We start from the raw sequence: 20,731 nt of genomic DNA, 5'->3' as shown, positions 1-20,731 counted from the left end.
GAAACGGTAACTAATGCCAGGTTAGTTAACCAGTTGACCACCAAATATGGCTTGTTACATAATTAAGTCCGCCTTGGGTCGCTTTAACATTAAATTATGAATCATTAAAACAAGAAATAAAACAAACTTGTTCTGGTTCCAAAACATTTGGTGTTTAATCAACATGAAACATCTTCACATTCACTTCCTGTGTGATTCAATTTATCTTTGATTTATTTCTAGAAACATGATTTTGTTTTATGTTTAGGATTAACAATTAGCTCAAAAAACAAATATGCTGTTGAAATGTGGCAGATAAATCCTCAGTACAACATTCTGGGCCTTTTTCTCCAGTCAACCATGTTTCTTCTGTGGACAAAATGGCTGTAAATGGGCTTCATGCAAACCAAATTAATGTCAAATTAATCATGAAGTCGTTGATTCAAAAGTGCTTAGTAATCAGAAATTTGCAGGAAAGTTTTCTTGTATGTCACAACTATTTCTAGTAGTGATTGCTCTAAACATTTACAGTACAGAGAAAATGATAAAAGACCAGCAGAAATTAGAATCAGTGTGGAAGAAATTAGAATAAATTTTGAAAAATGGTGGATTTAACATCACAATCCAACTGGCTTTGGAGGTGTTGTTATTCCGGCTGCTGTGATTATTATATAAATACTATCTATATCCACTAAACCAGGGTCAGCAACCTTTAACAGTAAAAGAGTCATTTTAAGTGATCAAAACCTAAAAGGAGCCGCATAGTCTTACTTTAACCTTTAAGAAAATTTGGATTCATGACCTTCCTTTTTTTAAAATAGTAAATATGAACTACGTCTATTTTTGGTAAAAACAAAAGGAAAAATATAAAAAGAACCCAGCATCTCTCAAAATGGGATTTTTTTTTTTTTAAATAACTTTTCTTCTAAATAAAAGACATTTTGTGCCAAACAGGATCATCTCAGTGCAGCTCTAGACAGCTAGTAACCAATGTTGTGCAGCATAAGATAATATGTTCTTTTAACTCATAAAAGTTCACATTTTTTACCAAAGTTTTGCTTTACATATAAAATCGGTGCATTCTGGAGGTAGTGTTGAACAAAAAAGACGTCTTCAGACCACAACGAGTCTTGCTGATCAGCTGTTTTTGCTTTGCTGAAGATCACTTTCAACAAGGAGAAAAGAATGGGAATAATCCCTCTCAAGGGTGTGGCATGACCTGATTAGATTAACTGGAGTATCCGAAATGTTGATTTCTCAAGTCACGCAGAGCTTGTCACTCTAACTTTCTGAATTGGGATTTAAAAGTTAAAGCAAATGCAGTTAAACAAATATATCAGTTACTTTTTGGGGAAAATATACTATAAGTAGTCCTATAATACACAATATATTTAACTTATTTCTTATTTTGATTGTAACATTTCTACTGATGGACGTTTTCAATCATCCATGTTGAGTTATCTAGGAAATGTAGTCATGTCAATTCATCATTTTCCTCATCCAAAAACTTCTTGAAGTATCATGAATTGAAAAAGGAGGGGGGAAATGAATTTTCTTTCTTCTGTTCTGTTTAATTTACCAGGTATGAATCTTGTGTGTCTTGATTTTGTTGTTTTATGGGAATGCAAAGAAAAACAATAAAAGGTTTACCCACTCTTGACCGTGGACCACGCCCCCGACACCATCCTGCATCTCTGAGTGAGAGTGATTCCTGCTGGGGCGTCTGTCCTCCTGCTCCTGGCCGTGGACTGCACTTCTGCTTCGTCTTGATTATGGACTTAATCACCACTCGTCCCTCAGCTCTATTTGAATGAACTCTTTTAGATACGTAGTTGTAGAAGCTAATCTTTCTTTAAAGGTTCAGGTATCACCTGTCCGTCCTGGGATAGGATGTTATTATATTGACAACTTTTGTATAGTCTTTTAATATCTGCAGTTGTAGTTTATCATTGTCAAATTTTCCAACAAGGCTATTTAAAATGTATAAAGGAGTATTAGAAATGTAACGTTAAAGTAAAGATCTAGAGACCTAAGGTTATTTAGATCTTCGTGTATTTTCCCTCCAGGGCAGCAGGTGGCGGTAGTGTTCCCAACATTTCTTTCCTGAACCAGGCAGAGGAGCATTGTGCTTGTTTGGAGTCTGAAGTTGGAGATGTCCGCGGTTTGATCCTCTGCCTGATAAACAATAAAAGCTAACTGAAGAACGCGAACTTACCCGGCATCATGAGCACCCTGTGGATGGGAAACGTGAGTTTACACCGGAGTCCGAATCTTTATCGAAGAACAGCGACCGGAAGTCCACGCGTTTTTATGTCGCGTTTGTTCAAGTTTGGAGAAGTGCTTTGCTCTGTTTGTTCAATTATTCCAGCTAACAACATGTCTACTCGTAGCAGTCAGAAACATCGTCTCCTCTTAGTGTTGTTTTGTCTTACATTGTACGTATTATCTAAACCAGTTCTCGCTGTTCGTTAGCATAAAACAGTTAACATCATCACCGAGTTAGCTAAAATGCTATCATGGCGTTCACGGTTTAATACGATTTTTCTGATGTTTCTACGCATTAAACTCAATAAAGGGACAATTGCGCATACTGTAACATTATTGTGGTGTGTTTAAAATAAAAAAAAATGTTGGTACAATCTCAGTTTGTTGCTACCATTAATGCACACGTGTAGCTGCATCACCAGTTGACTTCCAATAGGTTGATATGAAGCCAAATTTTCTGTAAAATCAGTTTTTATTCGCTCTTTACATGAGTTCTGTTGAAAACCACGAAAAGTTAAAGAAGAATTTAGATTCGTGTGGAGACAGGAAAACGAAACCTCAATATTATCAAAATAAAGCTCTTCGTTAGTCGCCTAAATCTCTGATGGTGAACTTCTGACTGAACTACAGCTGTTTGCACTCGCACACAGAAAAACATTATTTGTTGGTTATAATATTTCATTTTTAAAAGAATTGTTTGAAAAGTGAGCAAAACATGATGACGTGAGAAGCCCTAGTCAGACAGCAGTTTGTTCCTGAAAGGAAGGCTGTGAAACCAATAGATTTTCCTCCTCTGACCTTTCAGCATCGTTGATCACTTTGCTTTACATAGTTTCTCTGTGTAAAGTTGCAGTCAATGCAGAGAAATGCATATGCTGCTGGTCTGTCATAAGAGCTTTGGTGTGATGAAACTAGGTCTTCTGGTCCTTCAGGAACAGTAATACTACTACTACTCTCCTGGAGTGGTCAGACCGACTCTTTCTAAGCTTCTTTTTACATAGATATATATATAGATACATATATAGATACATATAGATATAAAGTTGTTGTTCCAAATGTTTCATCTCCTCTCCGTAAACCTATTTGTCATTGTCAATGAAGCCCATGGGTGTCGCGTTGTCTGAAGAACTCATGGTGTGATTGGTAGTTGACCTGGCACACCAATCACAGGTCATTAGTGTGAACAGCAGCAGACTGAGGAAACGGCCTTGAAAGGAATCTGTGCTCCACAAAAATGACCTACTTTCAGTCTGGATCCTCCTCTAAGGTTAGATGTGTCTTAGTGGCTGGATAAGACCAGGGTCATCATGAAATGTCTGTGCAGAAAAAAAACCAAAATAGTTTTCACAGTTTTCAGTGACCCAGATGTCAAGGAACAAATATGAGAATCACTGTTTTCTGTTTGGAAACTGCTGTGTGGTCTGGGTTTTTTGGGGGGTACCTGTCCCTTGACATCTGGGTCACTGATGACCCAAGTGTCAGTGTTAAAGACCCAATGAAAGTCATGATTGCTTTAAACTCACAACCCTAAAGTTAGTTTAGGGTTGTTAGGAGCTGAAAAGCTAACAGGAGAGTGGAAACAAAGGCATGCTGGGATATCAACGTAGGGCTACGTCTGCACCAACAGTCCCGCCCACTACCCAGAGGCAAATTTCTAATGCGCTCCTGCCGCCCTGCAGAAAACATGTCTTTAAAAAGAAAAAACAAGCTTTTGATTTTTGCTAAAAACTGAATCATCATAATTAAGACCATGAAGAACGATTTTACAATAGAAAAAATATATAGTTGGAGTGGAACTTTAAACAGTTGTTGTGTGCCTAACCCTCAATTCATATCGAGGTTCATAGTTCATACTGGAGAGGTCGCTACAGCGCAGCATTTGTGTCCATCTGCTGAGCTACAGTCTGAAAACAGAGACAAATAAAACTAATAAACAAAACCAGCAAACTGAGACTACCAAGGTCCAACCCCAAACTAAAATAACTAAAGCCAGCAATGTAAGACTGCTGAGGATAAAGAGAGGAAAAAGAACAAAAAAAAGTTATTTGAGCTTTTGTGACATGAAAAAGAAACAAAAATCACATTTTGAGAGATGCTGGATTCTTTTTATATTTTTTGCTTTGGTTCGTGCCAAAAAAATGGATCTGATTCATATTTATTATTAAAAACAAAGAAGGTGCTGGAGCTCACATGTAAAGAGAGGCTCTCAGGTGTCCTCCTGAAGTTCAGTGGTCTTTCTGTTGTGTTTGATAACACTAATGGAGCTCATGTTCCAGTGACTGGAGTCCTTTTTCTGAACAATGTGGTTTAATGTGAACAGAAACCTGAATCTTGAAGATTCCTGAAAGTCTTCTGTCTCCTACAGCTGGACGCCTACATGGATGAGAAGTTCATCACCAGAGCCTTCTCCACCATGGGGGAGCAGGTGGTCAACGTCCGGATCATACGGAACAAGATGACAGGGTAAGAGCTGAGTGCGCTCTGAGAGATCCCCGCTGTGAGTCTAACCGCTGTGATCCCACTCAGGGGGGCTCTGGGCTACTGCTTTGTGGAGATGAGTGACGAGGCCACAGCTGAGAGGTGTCTGCGCAAAATCAATGGCAAATCGTTGCCAGGAGCCAACCCGGTAAGAGGAACATTCATTAATGATTTTATTTTTTTTTCTTGAATTTCTGAGAAACTGACTGAAAATCTCTTTTCTGAAGCCCACAAGATTCAAGTTGAACCGAGCCACATTCGGCAAACAAGAAGCAGGGTGAGTCCAGAATGAAGCTTCTCCGCTGCAGCTCCTTATTTTAGTTTATTTTTAAACAACTTTTACTGGATAAAATCCTTGCTTCTAGTTTTGTTTTTACTTTTAACAATGCATGTTGTGCCGCTTTACCAGTTCAAAGCATTCTGTGTTAATCCTGGCTAAACAGAACCATTCACTGGATACTAAACCCAAAATCTCAAAGTCTTCAAACCACATAAAGGTCAAAGGTGTTTGGTGCTCATACTAGTATCTGTTGGTTCTTCTCCTGCTACAGGCCCATGTTTTCTCTGTTTGTGGGTGACCTCACCCCTGAGGTGGACGATGGGATGCTCTACGAGTTCTTCTACAACCGCTACCCCTCCTGCCGCGGCGGGAAAGTGGTGCTGGACAGCATGGGGAACTCAAAGTAAGCACACAGCTCGTCTTTGATTCTCTGACGCTCTGGAGTGTAGTGGAACCATCTCTGTAGCTTACATGTGCCTGTCCCTGCAGAGGCTGTGGCTTTGTCCAGTTTCCAGACGAGCGGCTCCAGAAGCGAGCCTTAGACGAGTGTCAGGGGGCCATGGGGCTCGGCAGCAAACCTCTACGATTGAGCCTCGCCGCTAACAAGTGAGTTAACCTTGACTGATGCTTGACCTCCAGAGCTTTTGATTTTATTTTATTTTTTTCTCCATTCCACTTAATAAAGTGGGTTTGAGTCACCTGATGTTGGTGTGTGGAGGGTTGGATCAGTGCCGTCTCCCCTTCTGTTAGCTTAAGGAACAAGCAGCCGCAGCAGTCAGAGCAGAAGCAGACGTATCCGTCCAGCTCAGGCTACAGCTACGACCAGTACAGCCAGTACCAGAACCAGGCCTACCCCGGGTATTACTCCTCATGGGGATATGACCAGACCGCCGCCATGTATGGATACAGCTACCCTCAGTACGACTACTCGCAGTACGCCGCCACACAGGTGAGTCGGCAGCTCTTCAGGTGAGCCTGTTATTAAGTGGTGTTCTCATCCAAAGTGATTGTTGCTTTTGATTCATCAGGAAAGCGAGGAGCTTCAGGAGGAAGAGCTGCTGGAAGGTGAGTTCTTATTTGACATTAATTCAAACGCCAGCATGGATTTTTTTTTTGTGTTTCTATGAGATCACCCCTAAAGCTGAGATTTGACTGATTCAAGATCCACAAGCATATTCACTCTATAGGTGTCTTTTTTGGCCAATTTTCCCTATTTTATGATAAGTTTTAGGTTCAAAGGCCTTAAATTAGGATAAAGTGCAGGACTGAACAACTGGATTCAAATCAGCCTGGTATAAAATAGTATGTTCTAATCTTAACCTTTTATATCACATGTCAGCTACCCTAAACTTTAAATTATTGTAAATAAACAGAAACTTACTCTGTTTAACTTTGCAGCCTTGAACTTTAAAGAATAAAAATAATAAAGTAACTCTACTTCCCTGACCTCCAAACCTCCTCCATCCTGCAGTTGGTGGAGTCTCTGATGTTTTTGGTGAAAGATTAAGACCTGGACCTGTCTATACTTTTGTTTCTCCCGTACATGAAGACTGTGTTTCTGTCTGTGCTGCAGATCCGGGCCTGGTGCCGGATGTGGTGGGGGCTAACGCGAAGTTCATGGAGCTGAGCGAGGAGCTGTTCGACGCTCTCATCGAGTGCCAGTTTCAGTCGACGGATTTCATCGCCCAGCAGGAGTACATGACCTCCACCCTGCCAGAGCCCATCTACTGCTGACCTATTCTAATTTTAGCCACTCATACGGCTGAAACGGTATAAAAGGAGCTTTAGTTCGACTTTTTGGACCTTTTATTCTTGTGCGTGAGCTGTGATGATCCATGGAAACAGATGGAGCTGAACGGACTCAACTGCTGGGTTTTATGTTCTAGAAACGACCACATTTCGATCTGTGATGGATCTAAAGCCTTTGTTTGAGTGATTTGTAATAAAAAATGTACCTGGATGGAGATTGGGCTCATATGTGTTTATGTGATTCTAATGTTCATGTTCTGAGATCAGTCTCAGGAATCTTTCCCCGTAATTACAGCAGAAACAATTATTAAAACAAAGTTTAACTCATACTAACAGATTAATAAACATTTTTTCACATTTTTGCTGACTCCACTGGTTTAGAACTTTGACCAAACTTTGGGAACCAAACTGGCCTTGTTCTGATAAAACAATGCAGATCCTGACTGTAGACTTTCACATTTAGCTCTGTAATCGCCGCCGTCTCACTCCTGTTTCCATCTGTTAAATTATTTATGTCACTCAGCTTTGGCTTTAAAACCCAACCAAAATGGCTATTTTGTTTAAATCTAATTTTCTTTTGCACTGACTTACTCTTTAAGTAAATTAAGTGGTGTTAAATGATATTAAAAGATGGTTTACTCTTCCTGAACATGAAAGAATTGTGAAAAATGTAATTGACATTTGCTCTCCAATTTAGTATATTTATTTCAACTGAGGCAGTGTTAGAGCACTTCACAAAATTCATTTAAGGTCATTGCTATAAAACCAGATTGTCTTGATTGTACAATAATGGCTTTATAGGAGACCAATAGATCACCGTTAAAGGTTTTTACGGAGAAAATAAAAAGCTAGTCGTGGAGATGAAAACCTTTAAATGGGTGATTTAGGACAAAACCTCAAATAACCAGACTTGATAGGGGTGGATGTCTAGACTGCAAATCTGAGCACAAGAAAGAGGCCTATATGGAGGTGTAATTAAAAGAATAGACTTGTTGAGAAAAGCAACAAAAAAAGGAACAAACTGATGTCTCTTTAGAAAAGAGAAATGCTTGGAACAGCAACAGAGAGCAAATATGAGACGAGTCACTGCTATAGCATTTACTTTTAGAGGAATTGACTAAAACTGCCTTTTGACTTTGAAAAATGATTTTTGAATCAATGCATTTATCTATTTTTGAAAAAGAAAGTGGAATATGTGTACACCTGGTGAGAACATCATAACTTTGTTTAACCTTATTTAACGTATATATAAAGACTAAAGTTTTCTCTTTTTTTAAGTAAAGAAATAAATGCAGATGCTCCAAAGAGAGTTTTTAGGGAGGTTTTGTTGTTTTTATTTGTGTAGCTGCATGGGTTTGCGTCACGTGGTTGTCACGTGCTCTCGATTACTCGTTCCGGGATGAACGCGGACCAGACCAGATTCTCCGGACGGACGAGCATAACAAACCGTGGACATAACAGACTATAACCAAATCAAATGAAGTTTTTCAGGCGGCAGACATGTGAACTGAGGTCGTAGATTTGCTGCGAGCACAATAACGGGAGCCGCGCGGAGACTGATGGGGGGCGCGTGACACTCCGGCTGGAGGAGGAGGAGGAGGAGGTGAAGATGCTGAAGCCCAGCGGTAAGCCGGAGGGAGCTGCGAGGAGGGCAGACAGGGAGGACGAGGAGGCCGGCAGACACGAGGAAGAGTTAGATCCACGAATTCAGGCGAGTCGCCGCGAGGGATGGAGCGCGCGCGCGGGGTGGGGATGTCTCGACCAGGGGGTGTCACGTCAGTGTGTGTCTGTCTGTGTCTGCAGGAAGAGCTGGAGCAGCTCAACCAGGCCAGCGAGGAGATCAACAGACTGGAGCTGCAGCTGGACGTGAGTCTCTGACGTGAAGCGTCTCCAGATGAATCCAGCATGGAGAATCTGACGCATCATAGCTGCGGCTTCTGTTTGCATTTGTTGAATTGTAACCAAAGCTGTAAGTTAGAAGGAGCATGGAAACAAACCTGCATGTCTGTTCTGCTCCAGGTCACTGGATCAGCACTAGACCAAAAGGTTTGACCTTTGACCTGTACCTGCACTGAAGCAGAACTTCTGACTCACCTGCCCTGTAAAAGCATCACAAGCTGCAAATTAGACTTTAAATAAGAATACTATATAGTATTCATTTAAGTGAATACAAATGTGAATCACAGTTAAAAGAAAATTTTGGTTTGTTGCATCATAAAAAGTACAAAAAATGCTATATGCTGCTAAATAGATAAACAACTTTATATTTTTTACAGAAATACAAATAAATGCATGAATCATCATATCATATCTGAGTGACCCTTCACCTTATCCTCTCATACCTGGGATAGGCTCCAGCAAATCCCTGACCCCACATAAGTCTGTGTTTTTATTATAAAGTCTATGCTAACAAAATTAGACAATGTGTGCAACAAAAAAATAAATAAAATGCATCAATCAGAACACCACTCGCTCCCTGCTGGCTTACAGCTCCTCACAATCCTAATTTAACATTACTGGTGCAACAAACATGGCAGGCAGTATTGGAATTATCCAGTCGTACAGCTTTAAGTAAGATCACTCGAGGAAAAAAATCAAAGATGTTCATGGATCTATTTGTCTGCAAGTGGATGCATTAGAATGGTGGGCCTATGGCACGCCATTTAATCAACATCCTTTAAACCAGGCTGCTTTAAGCCTAACTAGTAATGCCAAAAATACAACTAGTTAAATAGTGATAGCAAAAAATATAAACTAGGTAACTAGTAATGTTTGAAAATGTGCACTAGTTTAATAGTGGGCACTATTTGTGCTCACTACCAAGATTACCCTAAAGGGTAGTTAACTAGTTACATGCAAATTTTCTACAAGTTCATTAGTAAGGCTCATGTAAAGCTCACTAGTAAACTAGTGTGGACTTTTGTTCTTATATTATTTGATTTAATTAGTTGATTTGACTTGATTTAATGACAGAAAGGCTTACCATAAAGCCCAGTGTAACATTTACCATCTTTTTCCAACAGCATTTTTTTTGTCTTTTCCTGATTTACAACAATTTGAATGAAGAAATTCTCTCAAATGCAACTTTAAGAGAATTTTCTTTATATATGTCCTCCTTAATGAGAAAAATGCCACAAGAACATGCTAAAAACACACAAAAAATTAGATTTTCATCACTCTTTATGCTAATAGGATCACGTGGAAGAAAGATTTTTTGCTGATGTGCTAAAAAGAAAGCAGAATCCTTCTTTCTGACTCGTTCTCCCAGGAGGCCCGGTCCAGCTACAGAAGAATCCTCTCGGATTCTGCCAGGAGGCTCAAAGCTCAAAGCTCCCAGCTTGGCGCCTGCACCGAGAGAGCACGGCCTTACTATGAGGCGCGCAGGCTGGCTAAGGAGGTGAGTGTCACGGCGCCGACGCACCTGCAGGAGGAAGTTCTCACCTGCATGACGGCTGTCCATCTTTGTGCAGCCACAGGTGGCTGTCGGTGTTTCAGAGGTTTCTGATAGTTATTTAATATCCAGCTCACATAAAGGAGACGCTTACAGACTCAAGAACAACTTATTCCCAGATGCAGACCTGCAACATCAATGGGGTTTACAGGCTGAAGGCCTGCTTTCTGTGAGCATTTGTGCCAAAAATAAAAGTCGATTCTCCGTATGGATGTAATTAACTTAAGAAATGATAAATCAAAAATAATATTATAAAAGAAAAGAGAATCTTAACCTCGATGTTGCAGCAGCAGGAAGAACCAGGAAGTCACACCTCCAGGTTACCAGGTTAGTGGTTTCCGGCTGGAGGCGTTGCTGCTCGTTATGAAGGCGATTGTTTAACTTGTTCAAATGAATTTTTTTTTGTTTTTTAGGAGAAAAAAGAACGTATGACCTTAGAGATCAAATGTTTCAGTAAATTTAGCAGTTTTAGGGATTTTAGCAACAACTATAAATAATTTGTTTCATGCTTAATATGTCTCTGATTATTTACAAATCTAAAAAATGAACCTTCAAGACCCACGTCAATTATCGTTTAATACATTTTCAATGTTTTACTAGTGTTTTTCAAATTATGCTGTTTTTAGCTAAAATGTTTTTTAAAAGTGTCGTTTTCTATGACATAGTTTCTGCAGAGCAGCAAGAAATTCACCTCTGAGTTGCTCTGGGCTTTAAGTTCCGAGCAAGGACGCCCCATTTCCCGTCACCCATCTGTCATCATTGATGTGGGGTGATGTTCATGACTAATGAGGCACTGACCTCAGATTTACAAACACCATACAGAGTATCTAATTCACCAATTGATTGACAACAGTTAAAGAGTTAAACAGTTTAAAATTTAAATTCAACATTTTTGTTTTACATGACAGAAATGGTTATTATTGACTTCCTTTTACTTATAAATGAAGTCCAGCTGCTGCTCCCTCTGGATTGACACATCGATAACCTGTTTGTAGAAGTCCTAAAAGTCTCTCCGTCTCCATGGAGATCACTGCCAGTGACGTGTCTAAAGAAATGCTTGAGTTTGGACACATTATCCTCCATTTAGAAAATTACGCTAAAAAACATTCAAGAAAAACTGCATGGCTGCACTTGACTTGCAACCACTAATTTGATTATTCTTTACTGCGGTGTCACATTCTCCGGGCTCACTAGCGCCCTCTGCCTACAGGCAGTGAACTGTCAGTTCACATTTTCTGTTCAGTTAAAGTTTCTTTGTTTAAGTTGAGGTGAAGTTAAGCCAAGAGTCACAGACTTTGAATATAATGACATTAAAATATGAACTCAAAGGTCAAAAATTGAGACCCTTTAATACTGTATGATGTGACTAAACAGTGAGGATCTGACTGTGAGCAAAAGAAGAGATTTAAACAAGACTAACTAAAGCAGAAACGGCTGGTAATGAATTTAAATGGGTGCATTAACGACACTGAACACCAAAAGCATAACCTGTCAAACATAATAGCACAAAAGCTGAAAAAAATGAATTTCCTACAATAAAAATGAACAGAAAATCTTTTTTTTCCATTAAAAAGTTGCTGTTAAAGTAAAATAATTTATGAAATTGATAAATCCAATTTCTGAAGTTTTGTTTTAATAACTTAAAGTCTTCAAACCCTTTTATAAACTTGAATAGATGGATAAATGTATTTAAATATAGCTTGCTTATTTAAAAAGTGTTCATAGTTTAAAAAAAAACTAATAATTATATTAATCTTTCTTGTGTTTTTTGACGCCTTCCAGGCTCAGCAGGAAACGCAGAAGGCGGCGCTGAGGTATGAAAGAGCCGTGTCCATGCACGCCGCTGCCAGAGAGATGGTGCACGTGGCTGAGCAGGGTCTGCTGGCGGACAAAAATACCATGGACCCCACCTGGCAGGAAATGCTGAACCACGCTACAGCCAAGGTAGCAGTCCACCTTCTGGACGGTTCTGGAGCTGTTGCTTCAGTGCAGTGAAGACTGTAGGATGAAGGTTCCCATTCATCCCGGTGACAATGAGTCATGACAAATAAGTCCAGATCCTGTAGGACCACAGGGTCCTGAAGGTTACGTGTGGAGCTAGAACCCCGCACCACTCAGACGGATGAGTAGTGAAACGTTAAAAAATAAAATAAAATTGAACTCTAGATTGTATGACTCTAGAGTTCAGAGATGACTGTATCATCTCTGATGACTGTAGTCACACAAATGTCTTAAAGTTGGGGAGTGGGTGGGAGTGTCAATAAAAAAAAGGTAGATTTTAAAAAACCCCACAATTGTATTTTAAAAGAAAAACTAGAGAAATATTTAATCCTAAATGCATATAGGTTGTTTCTAGGTGTAAAATTGAACTTTTTAGCATGAAAGTCAAAGGGAATTTGCTCCCTAAAACCAACCCCTAGTGGTCTTGTGAGGAACTGCAACGTTTCATACTTCTGGGTTGGCTACAAAATCAGGAACGGAATGTGAACGGAATCTAATCATGACTTTTCATGACTTCAGTGAACATCTGGAACCTTTTTTTTCAAATGAGTGTTTAGGATTTAGTGTTTGATGTGAGGAAATGTCTGTTCAAAACATGGATAAGTAAAGAGTTATTCATGTTACAACTACAGAAAGTCAGAAAGATTGTGTTTTGGATATTTTGGAAATTTCCATCATGTGATCCGATCGGGTTGTTGAACTTTGTGTGTCAGTCTCCTAAGAACAAAGAGGCTTTGTAGAGGGACAAAGAACAAGAAGAGCTCAGAGATGATCAGACAGTTAGTGAGCAGAATCTGAAGGAACTTTCTTTACTTTTAGAGAAATAACCACCCAAAAATGTGTCAAAGCAACCTTCCTCCTGTTTCCTGTGCAGGTGAACGAGGCGGAGGAGGAGCGCCTTCACAGTGAGCACGAGCACCAGCGAGTCACTCAGCTCTGTCAGGACGCCGAGGCTCGTGTCCTGACGCTGCAGAAGGCCCTGAAGAAGGTCATCCTCAAGTCCAAGCCTTACTTTGAGCTCAAAGCTCAGTTCAACCACATCTTGGAGGTGTGTGAAGTCATGGAAAAGATCACAGGCTCAGATTCAGGATATACAACTCGAGTTTTGTTACAGTGAAAGAAGTTCAGTAGTCGTGTTAAACGTGGTCCTCAACCGTGTGGCGTTTTTCCAGGAGCACAAGGCGGAGGTGGTGCAGCTGGAGAAGCAGGTGACAGCAGTCAAAACTCGATACTCTGTAGCTCTGCGGAACCTGGAGCAGATCAGCGAGCAGATCCACGCGCAGAGGGGCCGCTCCGCCCCCTGCGACGGGCGGAGCTCCCCCGTTGGAGCCGAGGCAGAGGTGAAAGGGGCCTCTGCAAACTCCGGCAGCAGCAGCAGCGCAGGGGCCACCGCAGAGGAACCCAGCTGGGCGGACATGGAGAAAACCCGCCTGTGGGTGGAGAAGCACAGAGAGAGTGGGTGGGGCAGGAGCGAATCGATGGAGGACTGTTTGTCCGTCGTCAATCTGCTGACCATCGCGTCAGACTTGGAAAATTGCGACTCTGTGGAGCACCTGGAGGACCTGAGTGACAGTGGGAGCGTGTTGGGACCGCAGTGGGACCAAGAGAGGAAGCAGACGGAGGGAGCCGCCATGTGGGAAGGCGTGGCTAAGCAGAAGAATGTGGTGATCCTCAGAGAGACGCCGGAGGGTTTTGTCAAACGGCACCAAAGAAGCGTTAGTCTCTGACAGTTTGTCTGATGGTTGAGAGGTGAACAAGCCCAGCTGCTACTCAGTCCTTACGGCAGTGGTCCAAACCCCAAGTCACGGGTCGGTACCGGACCTACATTATTCCCGTTTATCATAATCGGATTCTGAAGGAAGTTTTATTTTGAAAAACGACTGAATTTTCCACACATCAAGTCTCATGGTCATGAGTCAAAAATACGACTTTCTTAAAATAGCTGACAGATAAATTGAAACCCTCAAGCTAGAAAAGTTAGCAAAAAACATTTAGAAAGTTTCTATTTGTAAAAAAAAACTCTTGAGAGGAAACAAAAGAAGAACCCTCAACTTCAAAATAAAAGAAATCTGCAGAGAAAAACCAGGAGTCTTTACTCCAAATATGGATTTACTGTGACAGTTATTCCCACAGACTATAACAATAATGCATAATATTCAACAGGGTGTCTTATGTTACGAGGTTGCTGCTAATAAAGATGCTCAAATAGATGCACATTTATGATTATATTTGGAAAAAATACTGTTTTATTTATTTTATATATTTTTTTGGTTTGTGATTTTGTAGCTTTCACTCAGACAGTTATGGGCTGAGGGGAAATCTAAAACACATTTTAATGTTTCCTAGAGAAAAGTTTAAACCAGCTGCATATGTTTTACAGAGGTTGAAGATAAACTTTATTCTGAAAGGGTGAGGGAAACAAACAAACAAAAAAAAAAGATATTGGACGCCCCGCTTCTGTCACATACAGATCAGTCCGTGAAAATATTGCCTGGCATTAAACCGGTCCGTGGCTTGAGAAAGCTTGCAGACCACTGGCGCACAGGACAGTCTGGAGCAGCTTGAGCATCGACGGATTAACTTCTGGTAAAAGTTTTAAAACTGTAAAAAAAAGTAATATTTTTTTGTCATTTCTAAAAATGTATGTGTTGTATAGAACACTTGGACTGAAATATTTCAAGACTTTATTTTTTGTGTTTTTGATGATTGTGGCCTAAAGATAACGACAAACCCTAAAGTCCAAGAAACAAAATGTATTTTAGGTACAACTATTAGAATTCTATGCTCCCATATGTCTCCTCTTTATTCTTTATTTGCTGCATCAAAGTGCCGTTCGTGGAGTTGATTGTCCTGAGGTACAGCATGGAGGCTTCCAGGTCTACTGAATTGTTGGGTCTCACCTTCCTCTTGATAGCAGTTCATGGATATTCTATCAGATTCAGAGGAGCTTCAAACATGGTGATTGGAGCAGCTTTTGTCAGTGTGAGCGTATTCCAAGTCCTGCTGGAAAAGAAAGTTCCTCTCAGCAGAGGCAGCTTGAAGTGCTTTAACATTTCCCGGTAGAAAGCTGCACTGATTGCACTCAAGCATCATGTATTCTGGAGCTCTCCATTCCTCCTACAGACTCTTTGATTTCCAAATTAAATGCAAAACTTACTTTCACCTTAGAAAATTTAGAGATACAGTCAAGCTCAGGTAGGACACTAATGATGGATTCTGGAGTGGCTTAACATGAAGAATGTAACATTTATAGCCAATATCTAGTTTTGATTTTCTGTGGTGACTCTTGAAGCACTAATTCCAACCTTAGTTTACTCCTCGTGATGTTTCAAGCTTATTGACCCAGACTCAGACCAATAAAAAAAATCAGGAAACCTTTGCAAGTGTTTTTTTTTTTTGTCACAAGATTCCAATTTTCTCAGAAACTAAAGTTTTATTCTTCATTTCTTGTAAACCATAATGATCAAATTTACAAGAAATAAACATTTCAAATAATAATTATATAGAGAATTATTGGAGTTACACTTCTAAGATTTACTGACAAAAATATGATCTTTTTCAATGTTTTTGTAAGTTGCATCAAAGTGCAACAAAGTATTTTTTTTACTCCACTCCCTCGGATTCCAACCCTACCCTGTTACATCTGGTGTGCCTCAGGGCTCCATACTGGAGCCCTTAATCTTCATTATTTACCTCCTACCCCATGGCAATAGCGTCCCTAAACTCTGTATACGTTTTCATTGCTATGCCGTTAACATGCAGTTCTATTTCTCCAGTCAATCCTCTCTTATCACTTGACTTTCACAATAAAATCCTGGTTTGACTCAAACTAAACAGTGACAAAACAGACATTTTGATGAAAAGTTTAAACTCTCCAAAATTGACAGTTTTTCCTTTTCCATTGATGACTCTATAGTGAAACTACTTCAGTCCTATTTGTGTTAAGATGTTTGATGTATTTTTAAAAATCAGTGACCCAAACTTTACTAAAGAAGGAATAATACTTAAAAATTTACTTTTTTTAACTGCATGCAAACAGTGTAACAAGCTCCTACTTTTACTGTACAAACTTGTTTTAAACATTGACCGCCATAAACAAAATCATCAATAAATGAGAAAAAATGGAAATGAGATTTTTCTGAATCTGTTGGATTTATTTTTTTTATAGTGTGGTAGCAGATGCTCTATATAGGTCACCATGAAATGTATGATAAAGTTATTTAACGTCGTTCTTCCTGATTCTTACACAAGCCCAAAGGTGTTCTGGCTTTTGGTGTGAATCCTCGATAACAGTTTCCATGATATAAAAATGCAGAGTGAATTTCTTTGAGTTGTTTAATTTCCAACCGCTACAGCGCTTTCTGTCACGTTCTCTTATCTCCGACCACAAACAAGCACGTTAAAGCCACCTTTTGTCTGGTCGTCATCTATCTGGGCCGCACTGAATTAAAAATACATTCTGCCACAATATGAGCAAACTAGAATTGCTAAAAATAAAGCTGCAAGTGCAAATATAAGTCGTTTTTCATGTAGTTTGTGCTCCTCCGCTGACTGTTGCAGGACCACAAATGCACACCGACTACATTTGGATTTAAAGTCCCACTCTGATCATCTTTTGATCATTAAAGTGTTCCGATTTGTCTTTAAATTCGGATTATATCATTTTTAGCCAAAATAAAAAAAATCCATATTTAATTCTTCTCCTGATTCATAACGATTTAAATAAAGAAATTCTCAGAAAAGCAATTTTAAGCTTAAAAGTCTTTACATCAATCCTCCATCATGAGATAAATGCCACAATAACTTGTGCATGTGTGCTTTAATGTTCTGTACATTTATTTATGTCTACAGGAGAATATGTTCAGTAGAACAGGCTGAAAAAATGAAAGTTGGTCAGAGTTTGTTAGAGTTTTAGGTGTTTGTAGGCAAAAGGCGGTAAGAGTAAAGAATTAAGAGATAAAATACATTATAAAATACAGTATATAACATAAAAAGAGAATGCATTAGAATATAAACAGGTACTTTTTCCATGTCTTGCTGCTCTGATGCAGTTCCTATCTGAACCAGCAGATGGTGCATCGATTCTGCAGCTCCATCAAACTACCAGAAGGTGTTGATTTTATCCTAAAAAAAAAAAAAAAATCAACAACTTACAGTTTCTTGCCAGCAGCAACAAGCAGTAAAATACTAACATGGTGCCTTTTATGCTTTGAGCACATCAAGTTCAAACCAGTATTTGACAGAAATGGCTTTCTCCTGTCACTCCAGAACAATCTTTATTCCTAAACTATACAGAAAAGGTCTTTAAAACAACCCCAAACACATTAAGCTTCACTCCCTTGTTTTCTTAAAAAATCTGTTTTACAAACTGCTGGCAGTAAATATGAAATAAATCCCACAGAGATGTTACAGTCCAATAGATGCTCACTGTTACTCAACAGTCTGATGGAGACATTATACTCACAATAGTTGGAATTTATGTTCATTTAAATGACAATTTGTTTTCCAAATTTCATCTTCTACATGTTCCCGTCGAGGCGCTTTTTTCCAAAAGCAGCATTTTCAAAGTGTTTTTCACTCTATCATCCCACTATCCCACAGGAGCCGAAGCATTCAGACAAATGTATTGTTATTATCTAATCATTCGAGATGCGATAACACAACCACTACTGAGATGAGAAACACAGGAACCAAAAATAACAGGCTCAGCGTGACGTCCTCGGACGGATCAGAGTGCAGATTCCATCAGCAATATTAGGATGAAGGGGATGAACCATGTGGGAGAGATGGGGGTGGAAAGGTGGGGAGAAGAGGAAACTGCATCAGGGAAATAGAGCAGAAACAGGGAACAGAAGAATGCCGAATGAAGGTGAGAGCGATAAAAGTATCATAATATGATGAAGCACAACTACACACTGTACCTTTAAATGTAAATGTTACTTAAGGTTTGTTAGGATGCTGATCCTTTCATGACTGTCAGGACCTTCGACGTTCCACATGTTCTCTTCTGTGTCCATGAGATTCCCCTGGAAAAACTAAAAAGTTTAAGATCTTTATCAGTCTTGACTTAGCTGTAGTCTTCATATAGTACACTTCCTCTGAAATTAACAAAAACCTAAAACACAAAGGCCAATACTTTCCTCCCACTGTCCCACTGAGAGGAAACCCCCTAGACATGTAGGAGGGACATCCTTCAAAGATGCCTACTGTTGTGTATTATCATTCTACACACTAAGTAACTAGTCTGTTCTTCAGTATAATAAAGCAAAATGTCCCTCATAACTGTAAATTTAATCTGTCACTGGTACTTTTGGGGTTCTGGTTTGTTGCAAATGGGATACTGATGTCTTGGTTTGAACATGTGCATTAAAAATAATGTTAATCTTCTCAGAATACAAGACGTAAAAGACTCAAGAGTCAGAATTTCACTATTCTAGCCTTCCGTTAGAACTCAAAATCCTTTTCAGCTTTTTGCCTTTTAAAAATCTGAAACTACCAGGAGCCAAAAGCGTACAGGATCAAAGACGGGCTGCATAAAGGTCTTTGAGCAAACACATTTTAAGAGAAGCAACAGCGATTCAGAGGGACAGATGCTCGGACAGCAGGTGAGCAAAATCTGTTCGTGCTTCACCCTCCAGCTACTGGGGTGGGGGGGATAATCCGAAATGTGAAGATGGAAAAGCAGAACCAAGAGTCCTCTATGCAGATCTTCTCCTCTTTTTCTTCAAAATCTCATTGTGATGTAAGATTCAGAGGGGTTTATACAATGTGGTTTGTGTTTTTAAATGATATTCTGCTGCACCGTTGTTGATATAGTGGCTACAACTCATTAAAATGAATTATGCCTCATATAGTGACTCTTTTTTAAGAGCTTGAACTCTCCAAAAAATAAATAAATAAATAAAATACAGAGAATATTGCCAGAATTTTCGTTAAAAACTAGTTCAACGAGTTCATGCGTAGACAGAAGGCACTACAGGATCCAGGATGGCTCAGAAAGGCTTCAGAAGAAAATATATAAGATATAAATATATAATGGGAAGACATCATTCTCATACATTTTCATAGAGCACAGAAAAGGAAACATGCCAATGTGTGACAGCTACCACGGGGTGTACGAAATGGAGAGATTTACTGTTCTAGACCGAGAAGTGAAATAGAAGTTCAGCTGAGACATGAAGAGAGGATGGATACATTTCTCTAACTGCTGTTTTGGGAGGGGAGCGATTAAAAAAATAATATGCTGCTCCATTTAGAGCTGACATGTTCTTCATCTTGTGTTTTTTTAGGTGAAATGACCCTAAGAACTCAATGGACAAATATTTAACCCCCTGACACCTATTGATGCAAATTTGCATCAAAACATTTTGGCTCCAACATTAAATTAACTTGCTGTCTATTTCAAAGCAAAAAAATACTTTATTTTCATAGCTGGAATTAAATTCAGGCTTCAACGAGGTTAAGGGAAAAGTTTAATGAAAAGTTAAGGGGGATGTGAACCATTTAACATACTGGGTTTACTTCTCATTTTGGTTTATAAAGTTCAATTCAATTCAGTTTTATTTATATAGCCCAATATTACCAAGTTGCATTACCTGCGACGATGTTAGTGTGAATGCTTTTTGCTGAAAGTAGTGGCTGAAGATGCTGAAGCTTTTTGCTGAAAATAGTACGGAATTTACTTTAATTACTGAAGGGATTTGCTGAAAATGCTAAAGCTATTTCAAAATGTTAATTTTGCTGAAAGACTGGAAATTTTGTTTAAGAAATATGAAAGAGTACTGAAGTTGACCTACATTTCTGAAAAAAAAATTAGTAAATTGCTTAAAAATCGCTAATTCGTGCAAAAATATTTAGCATGTTGCTTAAATATGAGCTAAACTCCAAATTAGCATAAAAAACAGTGGATGCAAAATTAACCAAAAAAGCTAGCTTGTAGATTAAATACAAGCTAAACTCCAAAATAGACGAAAATTCCTAAAACTAAATGTGTCAAAAATGTTAGCCTGTTGCTAAAATCGAAGCTAAGCACTAAATTAGCCTATAAAACATCAATAGATAAGAACTTATCCCAAAATGTTAGCATGTTGCTAAAACATTAGCCAAACTCCAAATTAGCATAAAAAAACAGTAGAAGCCAAATTAACCAAAAAAAGCTAGCACATTAGTTAATTACCAGCTAATTAGCCTAAAATTCTTAAGCAAACTAAATTAGTCCAAATCGTTAGCATGTTACTAGAAAAGAAGCTAAACTCTAAATTTAAAAAACCCAAAGCCAAAAACATTAGCATGTTGCTAAAATATTAGGTAAACTCAATTAAAAAAATTACAATAACAGATGAAAAAAAGATTGAACATTGATATATTGGAATGTTTGTTGCTAATCTGCTTAATGTTGACATTTTAATACTTTCTCTTTCTTTTCCTATGGGGCATTTTTTTACTCAATATTTAAAAAAAACTATAAAGTTTATGAATACCAAAAATACAAGCAGTACTGTCCTGGACGAGCTGAAAGAAGTTTTTAC

At 39.0% G+C, this 20,731-nt stretch overlaps 2 protein-coding genes and 1 long non-coding RNA gene across 3 annotated transcripts; 2 read left to right on the top strand and 1 right to left on the bottom strand.

The window, feature by feature from the left end:
• Positions 1–2,044: 2,044 nt before the first annotated feature.
• On the top strand, positions 2,045–6,968 carry LOC112138426 (tRNA selenocysteine 1-associated protein 1). The gene is made up of 9 exons (XM_024260979.2): positions 2,045–2,226; positions 4,610–4,707; positions 4,771–4,870; positions 4,950–4,999; positions 5,274–5,405; positions 5,492–5,608; positions 5,753–5,951; positions 6,031–6,067; positions 6,576–6,968. Exons 1-9 carry the CDS (start codon positions 2,203–2,205, stop codon positions 6,734–6,736), a joined length of 918 nt encoding a protein of 305 aa, XP_024116747.1. The 5' UTR covers positions 2,045–2,202; the 3' UTR covers positions 6,737–6,968.
• Positions 6,969–8,118: 1,150 nt separating this feature from the next.
• sh3bp5lb (SH3-binding domain protein 5-like, b) lies at positions 8,119–16,336 on the top strand. The gene is made up of 6 exons (XM_024297014.2): positions 8,119–8,462; positions 8,555–8,617; positions 10,020–10,148; positions 11,985–12,146; positions 13,078–13,251; positions 13,376–16,336. Exons 1-6 carry the CDS (start codon positions 8,361–8,363, stop codon positions 13,928–13,930), a joined length of 1,185 nt encoding a protein of 394 aa, XP_024152782.1. The 5' UTR covers positions 8,119–8,360; the 3' UTR covers positions 13,931–16,336.
• A 1,126-nt stretch (positions 16,337–17,462) lies between these two features.
• On the bottom strand, positions 17,463–19,859 carry LOC112161681. Its single transcript, XR_002921935.1, has 3 exons — positions 19,799–19,859; positions 18,125–18,238; positions 17,463–18,020 (listed from the first exon to the last, which is right to left on the bottom strand). It is a non-coding gene; the product is annotated as an uncharacterized LOC112161681 (long non-coding RNA).
• Positions 19,860–20,731: the final 872 nt, after the last annotated feature.

Source organism: Oryzias melastigma, linkage group LG13 (assembly GCF_002922805.2).
Source record: "Oryzias melastigma strain HK-1 linkage group LG13, ASM292280v2, whole genome shotgun sequence".
Lineage (NCBI taxonomy): Eukaryota > Metazoa > Chordata > Actinopteri > Beloniformes > Adrianichthyidae > Oryzias > Oryzias melastigma.
Note: the sequence above shows the minus strand (reverse complement) of the source record. Positions and strands in the feature narration are given on the sequence as shown.